Genomic DNA, 17,595 nt, shown 5'->3' with positions numbered 1-17,595 from the left:
TGACTGTTTCGGCGTGTTGGACTGTGAGTGGTGCATGGTGGACAGCGATGGTAAGACTCATCTGGACAAGCCATACTGTGCCCTGCAGAAGGAGTGTTTCGGAGGCATCGTCGGCGCCAAGAGTCCCTATGCGGACGGTCTGGGGCTCTTAGGTGAGATGCTTACTCCAAAGAAAGATCAGATACATAATTTCCTCTGCAAATATTGTGATTTTTCTTTTGTGTGCAAAGTGGCTGAGCCATTCAGACTCATCAGCATGTCTCAATTCAGGAACTTGTGCTCACGTATAGTGCTTTAGCTTGATTTTCTGAGTAATGAGACATTGTTCCTAGATGTACTGTGGGGCCTTATGTCAGCCAGTAAGGAAATAAACAAGCAACAACAGAAGAAGACAAAATTCTAATTATTTCCTTGGTCCTTGAGGCAGCAGAAATGTGACCTATGTAAGTGTAGACTGAAACTTTTCTGTTGCTTGGTTATTTTTCCTTTAGTTCTGTCATCAGTTTTTTTCAAAAGGGGAACTGGTTGTTTGATTGCTGTTGAATAATTTTTCTGTGGCATTTCTCTCTGATGAGAGAATAGAAAAAAATAATAGAAAATGTGCCAGCATCGCAGCATGAGTTGGGATCTGAGCGCGAGCTGTTTGATACTGGCTTATTGTAATGTCACCTCTCGAGCCATCTGAAATCTTTTGTAACTTCTTTAAACAACCTTCTGCCCGTGCCTCTCTCTTCTCTCTTTCTTCAGCAGATGAGGAGGTGGCGTCTCTGAACATGATCAAGAGTGCCCCTGTGGGTCCAGTTGCTGGGGGCATTATGGGATGTATCATGGTGTTGGTGCTGGCTGTGTATGCTTACAGACACCAGATTCACAGGCGCTCGCACCAGCACATGTCACCACTGGCGGCGCAGGGTACGTATGACTGATAGTTGGATTCTCTCTCACATATACACATATTTTTACAGTTAAAGTCAAACCTTGCAACTTACAGGTCAATGAAATTGAAATTGAAATTGTAGTTTTTTGGCAACTAGGGCAACTATGGAAGTCTATCCGCTTGTTTTAACCTTCACAGTTTCTTCTTCACATGCTGACATTTCTGTAAATATCAAAGAAAGAAAGAAAGTTTTAAAGCAGCATGATTAACAAGCAGTGCAGCGAGTGCTGTTGCCGCTAAACAGCTGACATTAGCATCGCACAGTAGCAGCAGCTGCTGCTGCATGATTTGTGTAATTACTCAGCAATATTGACAAAAACATCAAACAAGATTACAACCTCATTAAGAATCTTCGGTCCAAGTCACTTTAAGTTTGATAGTTTGGTAAACAACTTAGAATCGATGGTGGCTATGTTATCACAAGGCATTCAATTGAGGAATTGGCTCATAAAGTCACAATACTCAGCTTTGTGTTTGTGGGTGGTTGTGTAGGGCATGTTTGCAGCTGCAGGTTGCACCAACAGTACACAACTGCACGATCAAAGGCAAGGTCAAGTGAAATAATACGAATGGCAAAAAAATTGCTTCTATTTGTGGATAGTGGTTTTATTAATTGAGTGGGGAAAGATCTGATGACAGTGAACCAGTTGTTTAATGGAACAACTCTCAAGGCATTACAGGCCCAGTATGGTATTGCATCTAATGAACTGAAACTTACAGATAAGAGACTATTTGGAGACACACAAGGAGCTGCACTAAATTAAAAGTACTTTGAATAGTACTGGTTAGAGACGTTTGAGAAACAAATATCCCAGAGGACAACAATATTGTGTAAGATTTACATGGACTCAACAGACAATACATTAGATGTGAAAAGTAAATAGAGGTCAACAGGAGTGGGAGAGGGCCTCAATGTGGTAGAGTAGCTCAACTTGGAAAGAATTTGGTTGGAAGCTGAGAATGAGATTTTTTGAAACACCACCACTTATAGCCAACTATGACAATAAAAGGAATCCTCTCTGTTTCTGGAATAAATCTCATGTTTTTTGAGAGGAGGTAAATGAAGAGAAATTCTGAACTTACAGTCCATTTGAACCACATCAGTTTATTCTAGGCAATGCATCTCTAAGAGAAAAACAAATTATATTTGCCCTGAGCTCTTGTGTTATTAGCCCATGAAATGATTACTATAAACGGAATAAAGCACCATCTACTTTGGGCCAATGGACCCAAAGACTCAAGGCTATCAACTGTACATAACCGCAAGTTTGCAGGTCTGGGCACTTATTCATAAAGATGGTCTTCTGTTATAGTGTACCAAGCAAAGTGAACATAGTGTAAATTTCTAATGGGATGATTGGGGGGTGAATCTCAAAGTATGTATAACCTGACTTATGTCTTTATATTGCTAGTAATTCTTCCATACTAACATTGTTTCATGAAAAGTTACGTGAGACTAGTTGTCAAGGAACCTGTTCTAATGAATGTTAAAAAAAATGTAATTAATCAAATGTAATTAATTCATTAGATGTAATTCCTCTGCCATTAGTTTGTGGCTTGATACAGAAACCCTGTTCACATATCATTCCTACTTGTCATGCTTGTAATACCTCATTAGTTTAAGAATAGTAGCATCTATCTCATCTGGGCCTTCTGCTTCTTTCCTCCCACTCTGCTCACCTCCATGTTGCTCCAGAAATGTCAGTGAGAATGTCTAACCTGGATAATGAGAGAGATGAGAGAGATGAAGACAGCCACGAAGACCGAGGAATCAGTAAGTTCTGTTTGACATGTGATGGAGAAACATTTAAATATAATGGCTTGAACGCTACAGTACTGTAATCACGTCTCGCTATTTCACACTAGACATATTTGAGTACCACTTAACTGTGCTTTTGTATTGACCTGTGTGCTCTCTTCACTTTCAGTCAGTAACACTAGATTTATAGCTGCGGTGATTGAGAGACACACACACACTCCTGAACGGAGACGGCGGTACTGGGGTCGATCCGGGACAGAGAGCGACCATGGTAAGACATTTTGTTTCTCTGCCCTATACATAGATTAACATGAAGGTGGGGAGGTTTACAAAAAAAACACAAACGTGTCGACACTCAAAACTACTAATTGTGCTCTCTGCGTACTGTCCTTCATTATGTCAGCATTAGGTAATAGAAAGAGGAATTGAGTAGTTTCTGTATGAAATGCCAGTAATGATGTGTCAAACCAAAAATTACTACTTATAAAATTCCCCTTACTTACTAATAGTTACATGGATTTTATGTGGGTTGTCAATGACGGAAATCCTTTCAAACTGGACTAAAAATACCACAATGGATGGTGGTCAAGCTGAAGTCATCATGGTTGTTTAGGAAGTTGATATTCAGTGACATCTGAGTTTTGAGTCACAACAAGCATTGGGTATTGTTTGGTAAAAAAAAAAAATTACATTATGCGGGCTTAGTTTTACTTCATTTTCACTCTCTGGAGATGAAACATAATCATGATAAGTTTACCATGGAAGTGATTCTAGCAATATTTCCTCCACGTGACGTTCATGTTCTGTCATGGTGTTATACAATAGACAGTTAAATCTAAAATAACCTGCTCTGTGGAAAATGAGTCAGTCATCCACTGGTTACGAAACAGGCCCAATCCTGTACAAAATAAGTGTTAGCCACTTGAGTTGTTCTAAAATTTTGTTTATCACAACCACAACCACGTAGGCTCAAGAACACGGCTACAGACAGCAACAGGTGCTGTACCAAACTCCTGGATCAGGAGGTGGACTCTCCTGAGTTGCCTAGGGAGAGAAGTGCAGGTTTTCTGGGCTCGTTGTTGGGGACACGGTGAGGAGTTCAGATATACAGGGGGAGCTTGGAATAGAGCCGCTATTCCCTAGTGTGGAAAGAAGCCAGTTAAGGTTTCGGAAGGATAGACTCAGAATATGCTGAAGGGATACATACCCTCGTCCGGTCTGGGAAAGCCTCTGGATCCCTAAGAAAGAGCTGGAAGACACAAGATAAAGAATGTCTGGATTACCTTGATTAACCGTCTCCCACAGTGACTCAGGCCCAGAGAAGTGACAGAACATTGAATACTTTTTCCACGTTAAATACTTCTTCCTCTAAAACGGGGATCTTTTAATAACATGCAGAGTTTTCACATGCGCACTAGTATCCTGGTTATGATCAGATTTATCTTGGTGTCAGAAACCTGGATATGGTCTTAACCAGGTTTTGAGAGACCTGGAAATGCCACACAGAGAAATTGGGAGGGATACTGTGACATGATAACACCTTATCCAGGTTTCTGAAGATTCTTTGTTGGTACAGAGCGTAGTGGCTGAGATGGTCAGTAATGAAGACACAAATGTAAACAGATGATCATAAACCTGGAGTCTATTATGATCATGTAAACAGGCATCAAAACCAGGATAAGAGTCAAACCCGAGGTAATAATGTGCATGTGAGCATACTCATAATAGAGCGTAAAACCTTAACAAGATAGATTTAAGCTACACTGTCAAAAATCAGATTTGGGGCTTAGGTTTTTTAAATGAAAATTATTCCTTTTTGAATGTTACAGTCTCAAATCCACAGTTAGCTCTCAATTCACTGGCTGCGGTTCAGCTCCTGGCTTGTTCTTTTCATTATATCACAGCTCAGAACCTTGTTTTCTCTCGTCTCTAGCTTTGGGAGAGTTGCTCGTGTTCACTGTAACCATTTGTGGAGCTTGTAAGTCTGACACTCGATGAGCGTGGATGGATAGTTTCACCCACATGGGCTCTTACCACCTACATGTGGCATCACTCCACTTCCTGGCGATGAGTGTCTCTGTTACTTGTTGCATAACTGATGATGACAGAGAGGATGAGCATGAAGGGAGGAGAGTGGGCTAAAGTGAAACAAAGACGAGTCGGCTTAAACTAGGGAGGATAAAGACATGTGGGATAGAGCTGTAGGGGAATGGAGAAAATTAATTTATTAGTAAGATGAGCTCATCTGTAGTGACTGAAGTGTTATTTTCTCTGTAGTTCATTAAAGATTATAATCAATTCTCCTGCATAGCACATTTTTACAGTGAATGCTAACTTTAGATAATCCTAAATATCAGTGTTTTTTTACATAGCTACATATTTTTGAAGGAATGTTTTGAGGAAGAAATATTGAATAAATTTAAGTTTGTAATCTGGAATATGATTTATGAACGACACCTGAATTGTTTCTCTCGTATTATAAAATAACTAAAGAGAGAGCATAACTCAGTGATTAAAAAGGCCTAATAAAAAGGGCGATGATGAGAAATGGACGGGAAAGACTATCTCATGTTGTGTAACTGGGGATGGGAAAGAAAAAGCTGAAAATTAAGGACAAGTGCAGAGATGCAAACATGCAAAAATGATGAAAGAGGGGAAATTAGAGTGAAATGGAAGGGCAAGAGGACAGGGACAGAGAGGCAGATGAGTTTGAAATAATGGAGAGAGGGGGTGTAAGTCCGTCAGGGAGTAAAACAAACTCATAAGTTGACGCAACAAAGTTGCTGCTCTTCTCTGCTCGGTCAAAGGTGCCCTCCCACCACAGTCCACACACTCATACTGCATAAGGGTGTGACACACAGACACAAACCATCGCCGAAGGATCAGAGCATTAAATCTGTTAAGTGAGTGACGCACACATACATAGTTTGACCATGGTGGTTTTCAGCTGCAGTTTTAGCTTCCAGGAGATGGTTAGAACTACCCAGTGCAAAATGAGCACTGTGCATAAATGCATACGTATATATAATCTCCAACTTTAATCGACACACCCTAACATAATAATAACAATAATGTTTATACTTTCAATGGCAATGTGCAATATCAGTCATATGTAGAGAGAAGAGGAGGCACATATCGTTACATTTGTATGGTGTTTTGTGCATCTTCAAAATAACAAAGAAATTCACTTTTACAAGTCACATACTTCCAGACCTGTTAGCATAGTTAATCTGGACAAAGAATTATGCAAAAAAAAAAAGAGGATGAGAGGAGGAGGAGAATGATTTGTGTGCCATTTCTATATTTCGGCATTGGATTAGAAATCCTAAAGCCACAACGTACATTATGCAAGTTACAGGAATAGTTTGACAGTTTTGCATTTTGGGTCGTATATACAGTAAAGCTTAGCCAGTTACTGGTCTCAGCTAAGAACACATAATCCTGTAAAACCACACATTGTCACTTTTCGAGTTTGTTTTTTATACAGAATAAACAGACAGAATGTAGCATGTTAATTGAGTTGGTAGGTAGATTTTTTTTAACCTTTTGGAGTTTGGTGTTTATTCTAAGCAAAGATAACCGGCTGCTGGTGGTAGTGCACTCAATGCACAGACATCTAATCTAACTCTCCGTAAGAAGGCGAATAAGAGTATTCCCCAGAGATAACAAACTATTTCATAAATCAACATCTCATTCAGTTTGTCACACACCTAATAACACTGTCTTTCACTTGTCATTAAACTGTCTCTAGTACTTGTTTCCAGCTGTTAAAAGAAAGATCTCCAAGTTTGCAGAAATCTCAAAGGTGCAATACTTTTTACTGTTTCTCCACATCTCTTGGCTTTAAGAGGGATTTGATTTCCTTTCCTGGTTCAGCTGAGAATTGTCAACTGGACATGGTTAGCTGTAGACCTGCCTAAAACTCTGGCTCTTGCTTTGGGGAAAAGAGGGATAAACTGTGCTGAAGTTGGCATCTTCCAAGTCTGGAACTTCTTTGAAGTCTCCATCCCTCCCTTTCCTTTAATCCCCCCTTTCCTCTATCCCTACCTTAGCCCCCCTCCTCTCTTTTTCTCTCCTTGTCTCTCCCTCCGCTCATTTTTCTGTCTCTCCATGTCTTTGTCTGCTTTATTTCTTTTGGTATCAAAGCCAGGCTAATCTTTTGAGAATCAGGGAGGGAAACTTGTGAGAAAGCTTCTCAGTTTGACTGTAGTACAGGATTTTAGAACACCATGAAGGACATTTCCTTATTTTACATGATGCCACCGAGTGGGGCATACATTACCTTCTGTTGTATCACATTATATCACAGGATATACAGCACTAAAAATGACAGGAAGATACAGATGCCAGTGTTGGTTGGTTGGTCTGTGACTGAAATATCTCAATAAATTAATGAAATTTGGGGGCGTCAAGTAGCTCAGTTGGATGAGCATCCGCCCCATGTGTAGAGGCTACAGTCCACGCTGCAGTTGGCCCCGGTTTGAGTCCCGCATCGGACAGCCCTTAGCTGCATGTCATTCCCCCTCTCTCTGCCTCCCCATTTCCTGTCTCTCTCTACTGCACTATCAATAAAGGCACAAAAAGCCCGAAAAAATAAATAAATAAATAAATAAATAAAAATGAATGAAATTTGGTCCACATTCGTATTCCATGTACTTTTCATCTAGCTCCATCATAAGTTTAATGAAAATTAAATTGTCCAATACTTTGTTTATGGCTACTATACTTTAAGTTTATGGCAGAATACTTTGAAAACTAACTCAATTACACTTCGGTTTTATGCTAATTAGCAAATGTTATCATGAAAACATGCTAAACTAAGATGGTGAATATGCTAAACAAAACCTATACAATACATTTAAGAATCAGCTTGTAAGCCTTGTCATTGTGAGTGTGCTAGCATACTGACATTAGCATTTATCCCAAAGCACCACTAATTACAGACTCATGGAGCTGCTAGCATGGCTGGGAACTCTTAGGTTTGTTTATAGTTTGACTTGGTTCTGGACTTACTAAGCATTTGCCTGGGGATGTAGCCAATACAACACAAGGTTTCTGCTACATAATGTGAGCCCACAAAACCCTGACAAGAATCTTGAGGGATCAGATATGTGTATGTGATGTTTAGACTGTATAGGATAGAAAAAGGTTGTTGGGAGATCAATTTGACACAAGGCCACACAAATGCATATACATCTGGCTACCGCCTTCAGCCTGCATGACACACACACACCGTCACGCACACATACACAGACACATCCTCACAAATCACTTGGTTCAGTATCTGTGGAGGTTTAATGTTTCATCATCCAAAATGGCAACGATTCTTCTATAAATATAATCGTTGAGGCACTCAGGCTTACAGGGTTATTTGCTCGAATAGTAATAGCAGATGTTCCCATCGTGCTGAATGTTGCTGGTGTCATTTCAGAAGCTAAAAAAACACGGTGCTAAAGGAATTAAGGAAAATGGGTTTATTTCCAGATCAACTACCAAATATTTTTTTATAGTCACACTATGTGTTTCAGATGAATTTCATGGCTCTGATGGTGACGAAGCCCACTTAGTAGATGAAGGGTTGTGTCGAATTTGAGTTCAAATGAAAAATGTAAGCAATTAAGCAAACTGAATAAACACAGAACTACAAGGCTTTCATGAAATTTTGCTTGTGGGAGCTTTGAACAGTCAGAGTAGACGATTTGTTATCTCAATCGTCAGAAACTTACAGTTAGGTTTGGCCTTGCATAAATGTTAAAATTGTCACTCATCAGAATTTAGTATCATAAAATATTAGTCTCCTTATGTTCAATCTGTTATTTACTTGGTCTTTGACCCAGTAATCCCTTTTCACTGTGACAGCAGTACTGTCCCCCCCCCACTGCTCCAGTTACCCATGTATCCGAACTGCCATGTTGGCTTTGGATGCCGTCTCCTCAGGCTAAACGTATGTGCAAAATATGTAGGAAAGTGGTCATAAATATGTATGCTCCTTTTGTGTTCAAGTTGTAGTGAGAAAGCTGAATACATATGGAGAAGAAAATGCCCAACAGGGATATTTAGTTGTCAGTGCACCATAAATGTAAGGCTTCAGAAACATTGTGTGTTAGCCTGTATCCACAAGCATGTTTCTGTGTTGAATGTCTATGACTGGAGGGCGTCATTTGTTGAGTAGTTTCTTTCATGCCGTCTTCCATTTCTTTGTACACAAACCTATGCCAAAATCCTTTCCCTTTCTACCCAGTGCTTGAATGAGGCTTATATATAATACTTAATGTGGTTGGTTTGTGCTGGATTCTCTACAAACCAAGGAGGTTTTGTGTTTTTTGTGAATTTAAGTTGTAGAGTAAACGTGAAACGTGAAGATAAAAGGATTTACTAGTAGGGGTTAACATTGGATTTCTCAAAAATGTATTACTCATGACCCAACTTTCAGGCTTTAAAATGATCACGAGCCAAGTTGTACTAAAATGATAAGTCAGTTAAACTGATTATCTGGGTTTTTGGGGGTAGTTGGACAATACAATACATTTTAAATATTACTACACTTTGGCAAATTACTTTTTTTTCTGACATTTTATTGACTAAATGATCAATTACCAAATAATAAACATATTAATTTGGTAATAATGGCATTAGTTTGAACCTTGATTGGCAGTAGGGGACAGACTTAAAAATGAATTAGTGTGTTACACGTAACAAGTAGGGGCAAGGTTGCTCAACAATTTCAGGCTCATGATCCAACCTTTAGGCTTTTTAAGTCTTAAGTCATAAGAATGAGTGTGGCATACCTCTGTAGTCTGTTTTCATGAGTGTGCATGCAGCTCCAAATCGATTACATGGAAAACGTGATACAAGCCCATTAAATCAAATCTGTCAGTGATACCGGACAATCTAATTTTTCGCAAATTTCGCACAGCCCCATCTGCACATTCAGTGAGCCCATGTGAAGTCATGACCCTGAGATTGAGCAACTGGTTCACGAGGGCTGTGCATACTGAAAAGATTGAGGCTATGGAATAACTTAGAGGTTTTTTTTAGGGGAAAGAGTTGTAAGATAACAAGTCCAGTAATGCCAAACTCTGCATATTTTTTGTTTCCAGGTTACAGCACCATGAGTCCGCAGGAGGACAGCGAGAATCCACCCGGAAACAACGATCCGCTCTCAGCAGGCGTCGACGTTGGTAACCACGATGACGACCTCGACCTGGATACACCTCCCCAAACGGCTGCGTTGCTCAGCCACAAGTTTCATCCCTACCGGCACACGCATACACACCACCACCCGCTGCACACGCACCACCTGCAAGCTGCAGTCACCGTGCACAGTGTGGACGCTGAGTGCTGATCCTCAGCATGGCATTGCACCTCCTGCCAAGGATGGAACTTTTTTTTTATTAAAGACTATTTTTTAAAAAAAACAACATTTGTGCTTGATTACACAGTGGGTACTGTCAGGATGGACGGAGGGAGTGAGACGCCACATCTGGACTCAAACCCCATGGTGCCACTGCGCTGCTGGGACCCCCGCCCCGAGTGGATCTTATCTTAATATGGGCCTCATGGTCTCATTGTGCCAACATCTCCATCTCAGTTCTTTCTTCACTGATCCCAATCTAAAACCTCTGAAGTGTACACAGTTTTTACAAACACCGAAAATGAGGAGACCTGGGCCAGTGGAAATAACCAAATGGGAAATTTTGTTTGTTTTCTGAAGACATTTGGCATTCAGGACGCTGTATGTGCATACAACATTTTTTGGGAGCAAACACAGCACTGTTTGAGCTCATTCACTGGCCTTCAGTGAGGAGAGGACACAACTGGAACCTAAAAGCCTAGAGGGAGGACAAACTTGTTCACTTTCACATGGAAGGCCAGTGCAAACACTGTGTTGGATCAGTGGATAATCTGATTAAATCTAGAGCTTGATGTGGACCCTTGTTGCCTCAGGGCTTCATCCCAGTCCCCATACAGGTTGTCCTCTAAGCCCACTTGTGATGAGGGGAACAGAGCACTCCTTTCATTTGTGAAAACTGCTGGATGTCTCTGAAGAGAAAAAGATATCAACTTTCCAACACTTACGTGGATCTAATATGGGATTATACTATGAACTCTATTACAGCTTTACTCTCCTTGGTTCTGCAGATGGACACTCCCAACTTTTTGCCTTTATCCAAAGGAGTAAGCTGCTGGTCTCACAAAATGGCTTGGGAAGATATTTGGACATTTCCATGAATATCTGTGAACTTCAAAGTAGAAAATTCTTCAGTGAATCACATAAAAACAGGAAGAAACACTTAAAAAGAGGAAAATATTATTTTTCTACTATTTATTAAAGAGGTAGATTTTCAGGACAGATGAGCAAACAGCTGTCGCCAACACAAACAAGACAGCCGTCAGGATAAGTAACACGTACCAACCCCCTTCCCATAACCAGCGCATCATATTTAGGGCTCATTATTTTCAGTTTTTAATTCCCTAAAAAAACAGTGAATGGTTGTTTATTTCGATTTTTTTTTTTTATATCGGTAAAACAACAGACCATGTGAACACTTTTTTTTTTTTTTTTAATATTTTTTAATATTTTTCTCAATGTTGTGTCAATTTGGTGCAGAATCAGCAGCTCATCTGTGTTTTTTTTCCATTTGTCTGTCCAAATATTACCAGAAGCATCCTCTCTCCACTAGAGGATCCTGTTTACCATATAGTGTAGTGACAAGTGTCCCCTTAAAGTAAGAAACATTTTGTAGATGAGCATGGACCTAAAATCCGAGTCAAAATCAGTTCTGCTCCTTTCAAAAAAAAAAAATCCAGCTATATTTCATATATTGATATTGATTTTTTAAAAAAAATGAAAACAATGAGCCTTAACCGCATCCTGTGTCAGAGCATTTAGGAGGAAGTGGTGTTTGAGATGTAGCACATTTTACTGTGTGTTTTCACAGTTTTGAATCACAGAGGTGCTTTTGTCTTCTTGTGAGGTAAGATGTGCTGTGCCGAACAAGTTGCAAACGTCCTCATTCTGGACATGTCCTCTGTATCAGGAGGCAGAACTTGTATGCTTGCTGGCCTTTTAAAGCCTCCTGAGGATGGAGGAGGGAAGAGCGACACTAACACCGGCAAAACATTCCTGGCTTTAGTCACTGCTGGGGATTTGGTGTGTGAGGATAATTGGGGACCATCACAGAGGTCCTACGAGATTTTCAGAGATTGAGTGCTGTCCTCTCTAACTGCCCCAGTAGAAAAACCAGAACAGAACAGAATGTTGTTGTTTTTTTGACCTTATTTTACCACAAATTTTTGCCTCTGAGTCCAAGCTGATATTATACGTGTGTTGAGGTTGTGTACTGGATTTTGTGCAAATCAATTTAAATTTCCATTCATGCCCGAGATGGAATCTCCTTCTTGTCAAAGAGAGTGAAAGAGGGAGAGATGCTGCTGTTGATGTACAGAGGTTACACCCATCTGTCAGCTCCTCTGTGGTTAACCACTCAAAATGTCTTTTCTACACATCTCTAGTTTAACTTTTGTTTTTTTGTGTACAAGTGTATGTGTGTGTGTGTGTGTGTGTGTGTCTGTCTGTGTGAGTGAGAGAGAGAGAGAGAGAGAGAGGGAGGAAGGAAAGAATGAGTATCCGCCTGGAATATTTTTATGCATTATTGTATTTTTTTCAAGATAGTATTAGAGAATTATAGGTGAAATTATTATGATTGAGAAATCCACTTATTTTTATTCTGATGAAGAGTCACTTGACCCGATCTGTGCTTCATGGGTTTGGTTGTTCAACAGCTCAAATCACGTCGGTGTGGCATCCGTTCATTTCTGGGTGCCAAAATGTCTATTGTTCTTCAGAGATTCAATATGAAGTGTAAATACAGAAATCACAAATAGCTATTAATGTCCTGTACACTCCATTTTTTATGTTGGTAAGATAACGTATGCTTCAAATGATGCTCAGATATTTGGGTTGATATTTTGAATTGTCTGTTCATGGTGTCTCACTATATTTTTGATGCCTTGGATGTTTTTTTTTTTTTTTTAGATTTATTTCTCTTTAGGTCCATATTGGATGGAAGTCAGTACTTGGAAAAATTAATACACACTTTTATGTTTGAGAGACTTCTAGTTTTTAAAGTTTTATTGTGTGTCTTCAAAATGTTAAAGAAAACCTTATCTCTCCATGAACTGATTTAGAATTGCAAAATAACGGTACAACATCTTTTCACTGAGGTAATGGCCAAAACAAGAACCTAGTAGTGGATTCAGGGCTTACAGGAGACTGCTGTAAGCCGTGCGATGGCTCTGTTGCTACTAAAGACTGTCAGCCATTTTCATTTACAATCATTTTAGTGTGCTTAACACTTCAGTAGAATATTTACATTTGCACACTCAATGTGAGCTCATTAAACTTCCACCTGAAAATTGCTAAATAATTTAAAACAGAGTAGTCTTATTTGTAGTGGATTCATTATTTAATTTGAATTACAGAAAGGTTCATCACCAAAGTTGAAATTGATAATTTTCCTGTTTTCACCACTTTATATGGTACATATTTTCGGTTCAGTTGACGCAGTCTTGTAGCATTTCCCAGCTATCTGTAGATCAAATGCAGTCTTGCGTGTATCATCCCATATGTGTGTATGTTGGGCAAATTGTTTTCTCCAAAGTGGTTTGATGTTAAAAGCATATTTTCTGGAGAGCTTTTAAACAGTATTTACCAGCCGTTGTAAACAAGTATATGTGTGTGTCTATACAGAACACTCTGAATTTCATTAATTAATGTACTGAAGGAACATGTGTACATCACCCCCCCCTCATGTATCATATAAAGTTATCAAATTGAGATTTATTGCAATGTGAATGTGATAAAGTCCATTTTACACTTAAATTATCTGTCTTTTGTTATTCCTGTTTAATTTTTTAACCACTATTGTGTATTTTTTAAAGGGCAAATCTACATTGAAGTATATAGCTTAGCAGATGTAAATTGATGTAGAAGATATATTTTTGATTCCATTCTTTCTTTTTTCTTTGTCAAAATCTGGTGCCTACGCTACCCAGAATGCAACTTGACCACTGACAATTCGGTCGGTGATTTGAACCCTAATTATCGACAGCTGCAAATAGACTGCAAATACACCACCACTGGCAGGTTCATCAAATTAAATCCAATATTAACATTAATACAATGGATTTAGATAATTTTATAGGAGCTATACATGGTTTATTTGTATGAGTTCTAAGTTGGCTCCATGAACTGCTACAGATACATAACACAACAAAGCTAGTTTAGGCTGTTTATCAGGTGTGACTACAAGGTCAGCACTAGGGTTAACCACTTTCTGTGATCTGTCAACATCCCCTAGTCAGAAAAACAGCCCCAACTAGTGTTGCCTCAAGTGACATCATATTAGGCAGTTTATTACAATTAATGCAGCTCCCTCTGGAGCCACAAAAACCTTCATCTATGCAACTTTCCCCCACATATTCAGTAGTACTTCCCAAGACCAGTTAAGAGACTTAAATGTATAAAATCGGTGTAATTACCCTTTAAAAGTATGCTGCAGTTCAAGCCACGCCCCAATCAGTGATGTCACAAGAAGCGTTCTCCATAGTTAATAAAATCTTAACACCTGTTGCAACGCCATTGATTGGGATGTAGCAAGAAGCTTGAAAGGTTTTAATCTTGGAAACCATCTACCTAGTTTTGATTAAACCTGACAACTGCCATTTATTTATATTTAGTTGCTTTTTAAGAACACGAAGAACGCCGCGACCGCCAGAGAAACACTAACTTAACACATTATCCTTTAAGAAGTTGTTATAGTTAACATGTTAGCAAACATAGGACCTCACCTTTTAGCACCCCCAGGAGACAGGAGCAAGATTATACCATTGGAGTCGTGTTTCTGGGCACCTGATGAATGTAAGTCAAAGATTCGCTGTTTTATTCATTTATATCAACTCGTGAGAAAAACATGCATCCTTAAACTCTCCCTCGCGTCCAAGTTAGGTGTTCGGTTTTTTTGTCCAGCTAGCTAACGTTAAACTTTCGCTGTGCTAATATTAAAGTTTAGCTACGCTAAATCAACTCGTTCTGTCATATGTTTGGTGCTGGGCTGTTTCATGTAGTGTGTGTATCATAGCATATACGATGTAAGAAGCTACCCGCTGTTGGTGAAAATGGATTTGGTTGTTGGCTGTTTGATGTTTATTTAGAAATTTGAACGGTGACTTGTTCTGCCGGGCTTTTTTAAGCCTCAATAGATCTTAGCTGGGTTCAAAATGAAGTCATAATGTAGCTAATGTCAGGTTATTTTAACAAACAGTGCTATTGATCTCAGAGCTGCAAAGATTTGTCCATGGAAAGAAATCGTATTTAGAATAATTGATTGTCATTTTGGTGTTGACTGTTGGTGGAAATTGACGAACAATTGAAGAACAATCATGTCCATGCAGAACCCAAGAAAGTATTGCTTTGTATTTACAGTGCTACCGATTTCTCATTTAATGCAAAAACACAAATTCTACAGTTAAACTATAATCCCCTCATTGATATTTTGTCCCACATGTTGCTAATTGTGTTTTTCTATTGTCATTTGAGCCATTTTGTTCTTATTGTAGGAGGTTATGGAACAGGTCACCCACAAACTGGCCTGCACCGATAAAACAGGGAGATTATCTGCTGGGGATTTCGTGTGTGTTGTTTCAATAACTGGCCCTGTATTCCTACTCGCTGACAGCTGAGTAATATTGTCTGATGCCTCTTCAGCCTTAATTATTCTCTCTGGTTCATGCAGGGACATTCAGGACACCTTCACTCAAAATTGCTGTTCTTTAGAGGGCTTTGGCCTTGTTTGGTAGGGAGTATTTTTAATGATTCGCAGAGCTGTCTGCTTCTGCTGTCGAACTGGGATAACTGTCTGACCCAATAGATGGAGAGACAATCCTTTAACATGAAGATCCATCTGTGTCAGTGTCCACCCTGTTGAAAGGGTACTAGATCAGTAAAAATGATTTAATATGTTCTACAAATAACTCCGCAGATGGTGAGAATTTCTAACAGGAATTGATACAGTCAAAATATGCGTTATTAAATAAAATTCTTCTACAGTTCATCAAAATGTCATATTGGAGAATATTTTAAGATTTAACAATCAGTGGTTAAATCTCAGTATTGGGTCAGCAAAAGCCTTTTGCTTTTTCTGCCAAGATAACAATACAGGAAGGGACCAAAGGACCAGAGGTTTATGGCTTTTGTAGAAAAGAAAATGTCTGACTTGGTAAAGTTTGAGAAATCCCAACCTCCTATATCCATTTTAGCTCTTCACCCCTACTTCAAGAAATGGGGCATTTCAGAGTATGAAATGGTTTTTCAGCCACAATCTGCACTTAGCTCCACAAGGATAGTGTTTTTTTTTTTTTTTTTTTTAAATGTTTGAAGCTGTTGGACATAGGTCATGCAATTTGTGGGTGAAGGAATAGTGGTACATACTGCCTGGAAGACCTATGATTTTTTTATGAGGGTTTTTTCTGTACATACAGTGTTTCCTGCCAGGGGATCTGGGAAACAGCCACAGATGGAGAGGCAACATGGTGCTGATACAACGTAACAAGAGGCTTCTTTGGTTTGGGGGCAAAGAGCAGTGTGCTGTTTAAGTGTTTGTTTTCCTTTTTAGAAAGGAGAAATCAGGACTGCCCTCAAGACCTAGAGGTTAAGGTGCCAAACATGAACCTTTAAAGCTCCAGTTGGTGTCTGACTGGGAACCTTTGGTGCATGTCCTTCCCCATCTCCCTGTACTTAGTATCATAACTTCCCCAAAATAACACCAACATGTTACCTTATCCATCACCCTGTTATTTAGCATTACAACATTTTAGAAAAAGAAGGAATAAGATATTTATGTTCCTGTTTTACACTCCATAGAGATGGAAGAGAAGACTACAGCTCCCAGTCTCTCTGCTACAGTATATGACATAACCATCAGTGCAGTGAGCAAGTTATTTTAATACTGAGAGATACACCTGGACTGTGTTTGTAGCATATTGAAAGGATTTAATTGAATAATTTAACACAGAGCTTCTGTGAATTTGTATGGTCAGTCATCTTTGATACTTTCATCTGATCGTCTTTTGAAATCTCACATTTAATTTCAATGAACAACAGAATAGGTAAGTATAGGTGGTTCCTGAAAAGGTACAGTGTCTCTGTCTATTTTAAAAGAAGGTCATAGAGTGCAGCTAAGTAAATTGTTTCTCCTTGAGGTGGATAGTGAAAATAGCGATGGCCACACTGGGCTCTCAGTTTACTGAACATCAGCAGGGAAGTAGTTCATCACTGTGGAGAGCTGAAGGAGAGACAGAGCTCTCCCCCCACGTCTCTGTCAGCCTGTCGACATGTCTCATAAACCCCATCAGTTCGTCTGCGTTCATTCATACCTCCTCTACATAGCCCTGTCTTTGTCTTCTTTCCACTGCCACTGTATCTCCTCTGCTCTCCTTCTTTCTCTCAAGCTGCCTGCTGCTCCCTGCCAGCGAAACACTGAATTAGAGCACTGAGCTCGGTGTCCAAGCACCCTCGGGTCATTTCAGTCAGTCGCTCAGCCCTGCCAACTAGTACGGCAGACATGCACTAGCAGCATATTTTTGTGCAGTCCAGAGTCCCAGTTTCCCAAACACATGTTCGCACTGTGATCATCTTAAGTCTTGCATGATAGCAATTTATAGAACTTTGAAGTCACTTTGACAGACGGCGCTTTATGTCCTATTATGTGGGTTTTGCTATGAATGTGTGGAAAATGTGTGCAACAACTGAAAACATAACGTGAACCTTACAGCAATATGCCAAAGAGGGATTTGATCATAATGTTCAACTCAAAGGTACAACTGTACATTAATACTA

The 17,595-nt window shown here is 39.5% G+C and overlaps 1 protein-coding gene across 1 annotated transcript in view; it reads left to right on the top strand.

The window, feature by feature from the left end:
• Positions 1-10,048, top strand: part of cachd1 (cache domain containing 1) — an 81,580-nt gene extending 71,532 nt beyond the window's left edge. The window contains exons 23-27 of the mRNA XM_022738330.1: positions 1-152; positions 751-912; positions 2,634-2,711; positions 2,866-2,967; positions 9,797-10,048. Coding sequence (XP_022594051.1) covers positions 1-152; positions 751-912; positions 2,634-2,711; positions 2,866-2,967; positions 9,797-10,041 — 739 coding nt within the window. The 3' untranslated portion in view covers positions 10,042-10,048. The remainder of the gene's footprint in view (positions 153-750; positions 913-2,633; positions 2,712-2,865; positions 2,968-9,796) is intronic.
• Positions 10,049-17,595: the final 7,547 nt, after the last annotated feature.

The sequence above is a fragment of the Seriola dumerili genome, unplaced genomic scaffold (genome assembly GCF_002260705.1).
Source record: "Seriola dumerili isolate Sdu_G_001 unplaced genomic scaffold, Sdu_1.0 BDQW01000002.1, whole genome shotgun sequence".
Lineage (NCBI taxonomy): Eukaryota > Metazoa > Chordata > Actinopteri > Carangiformes > Carangidae > Seriola > Seriola dumerili.
The sequence above is the reverse complement of the archived record's forward strand: the minus strand, read 5'-3'. Positions and strand labels throughout refer to the sequence as shown.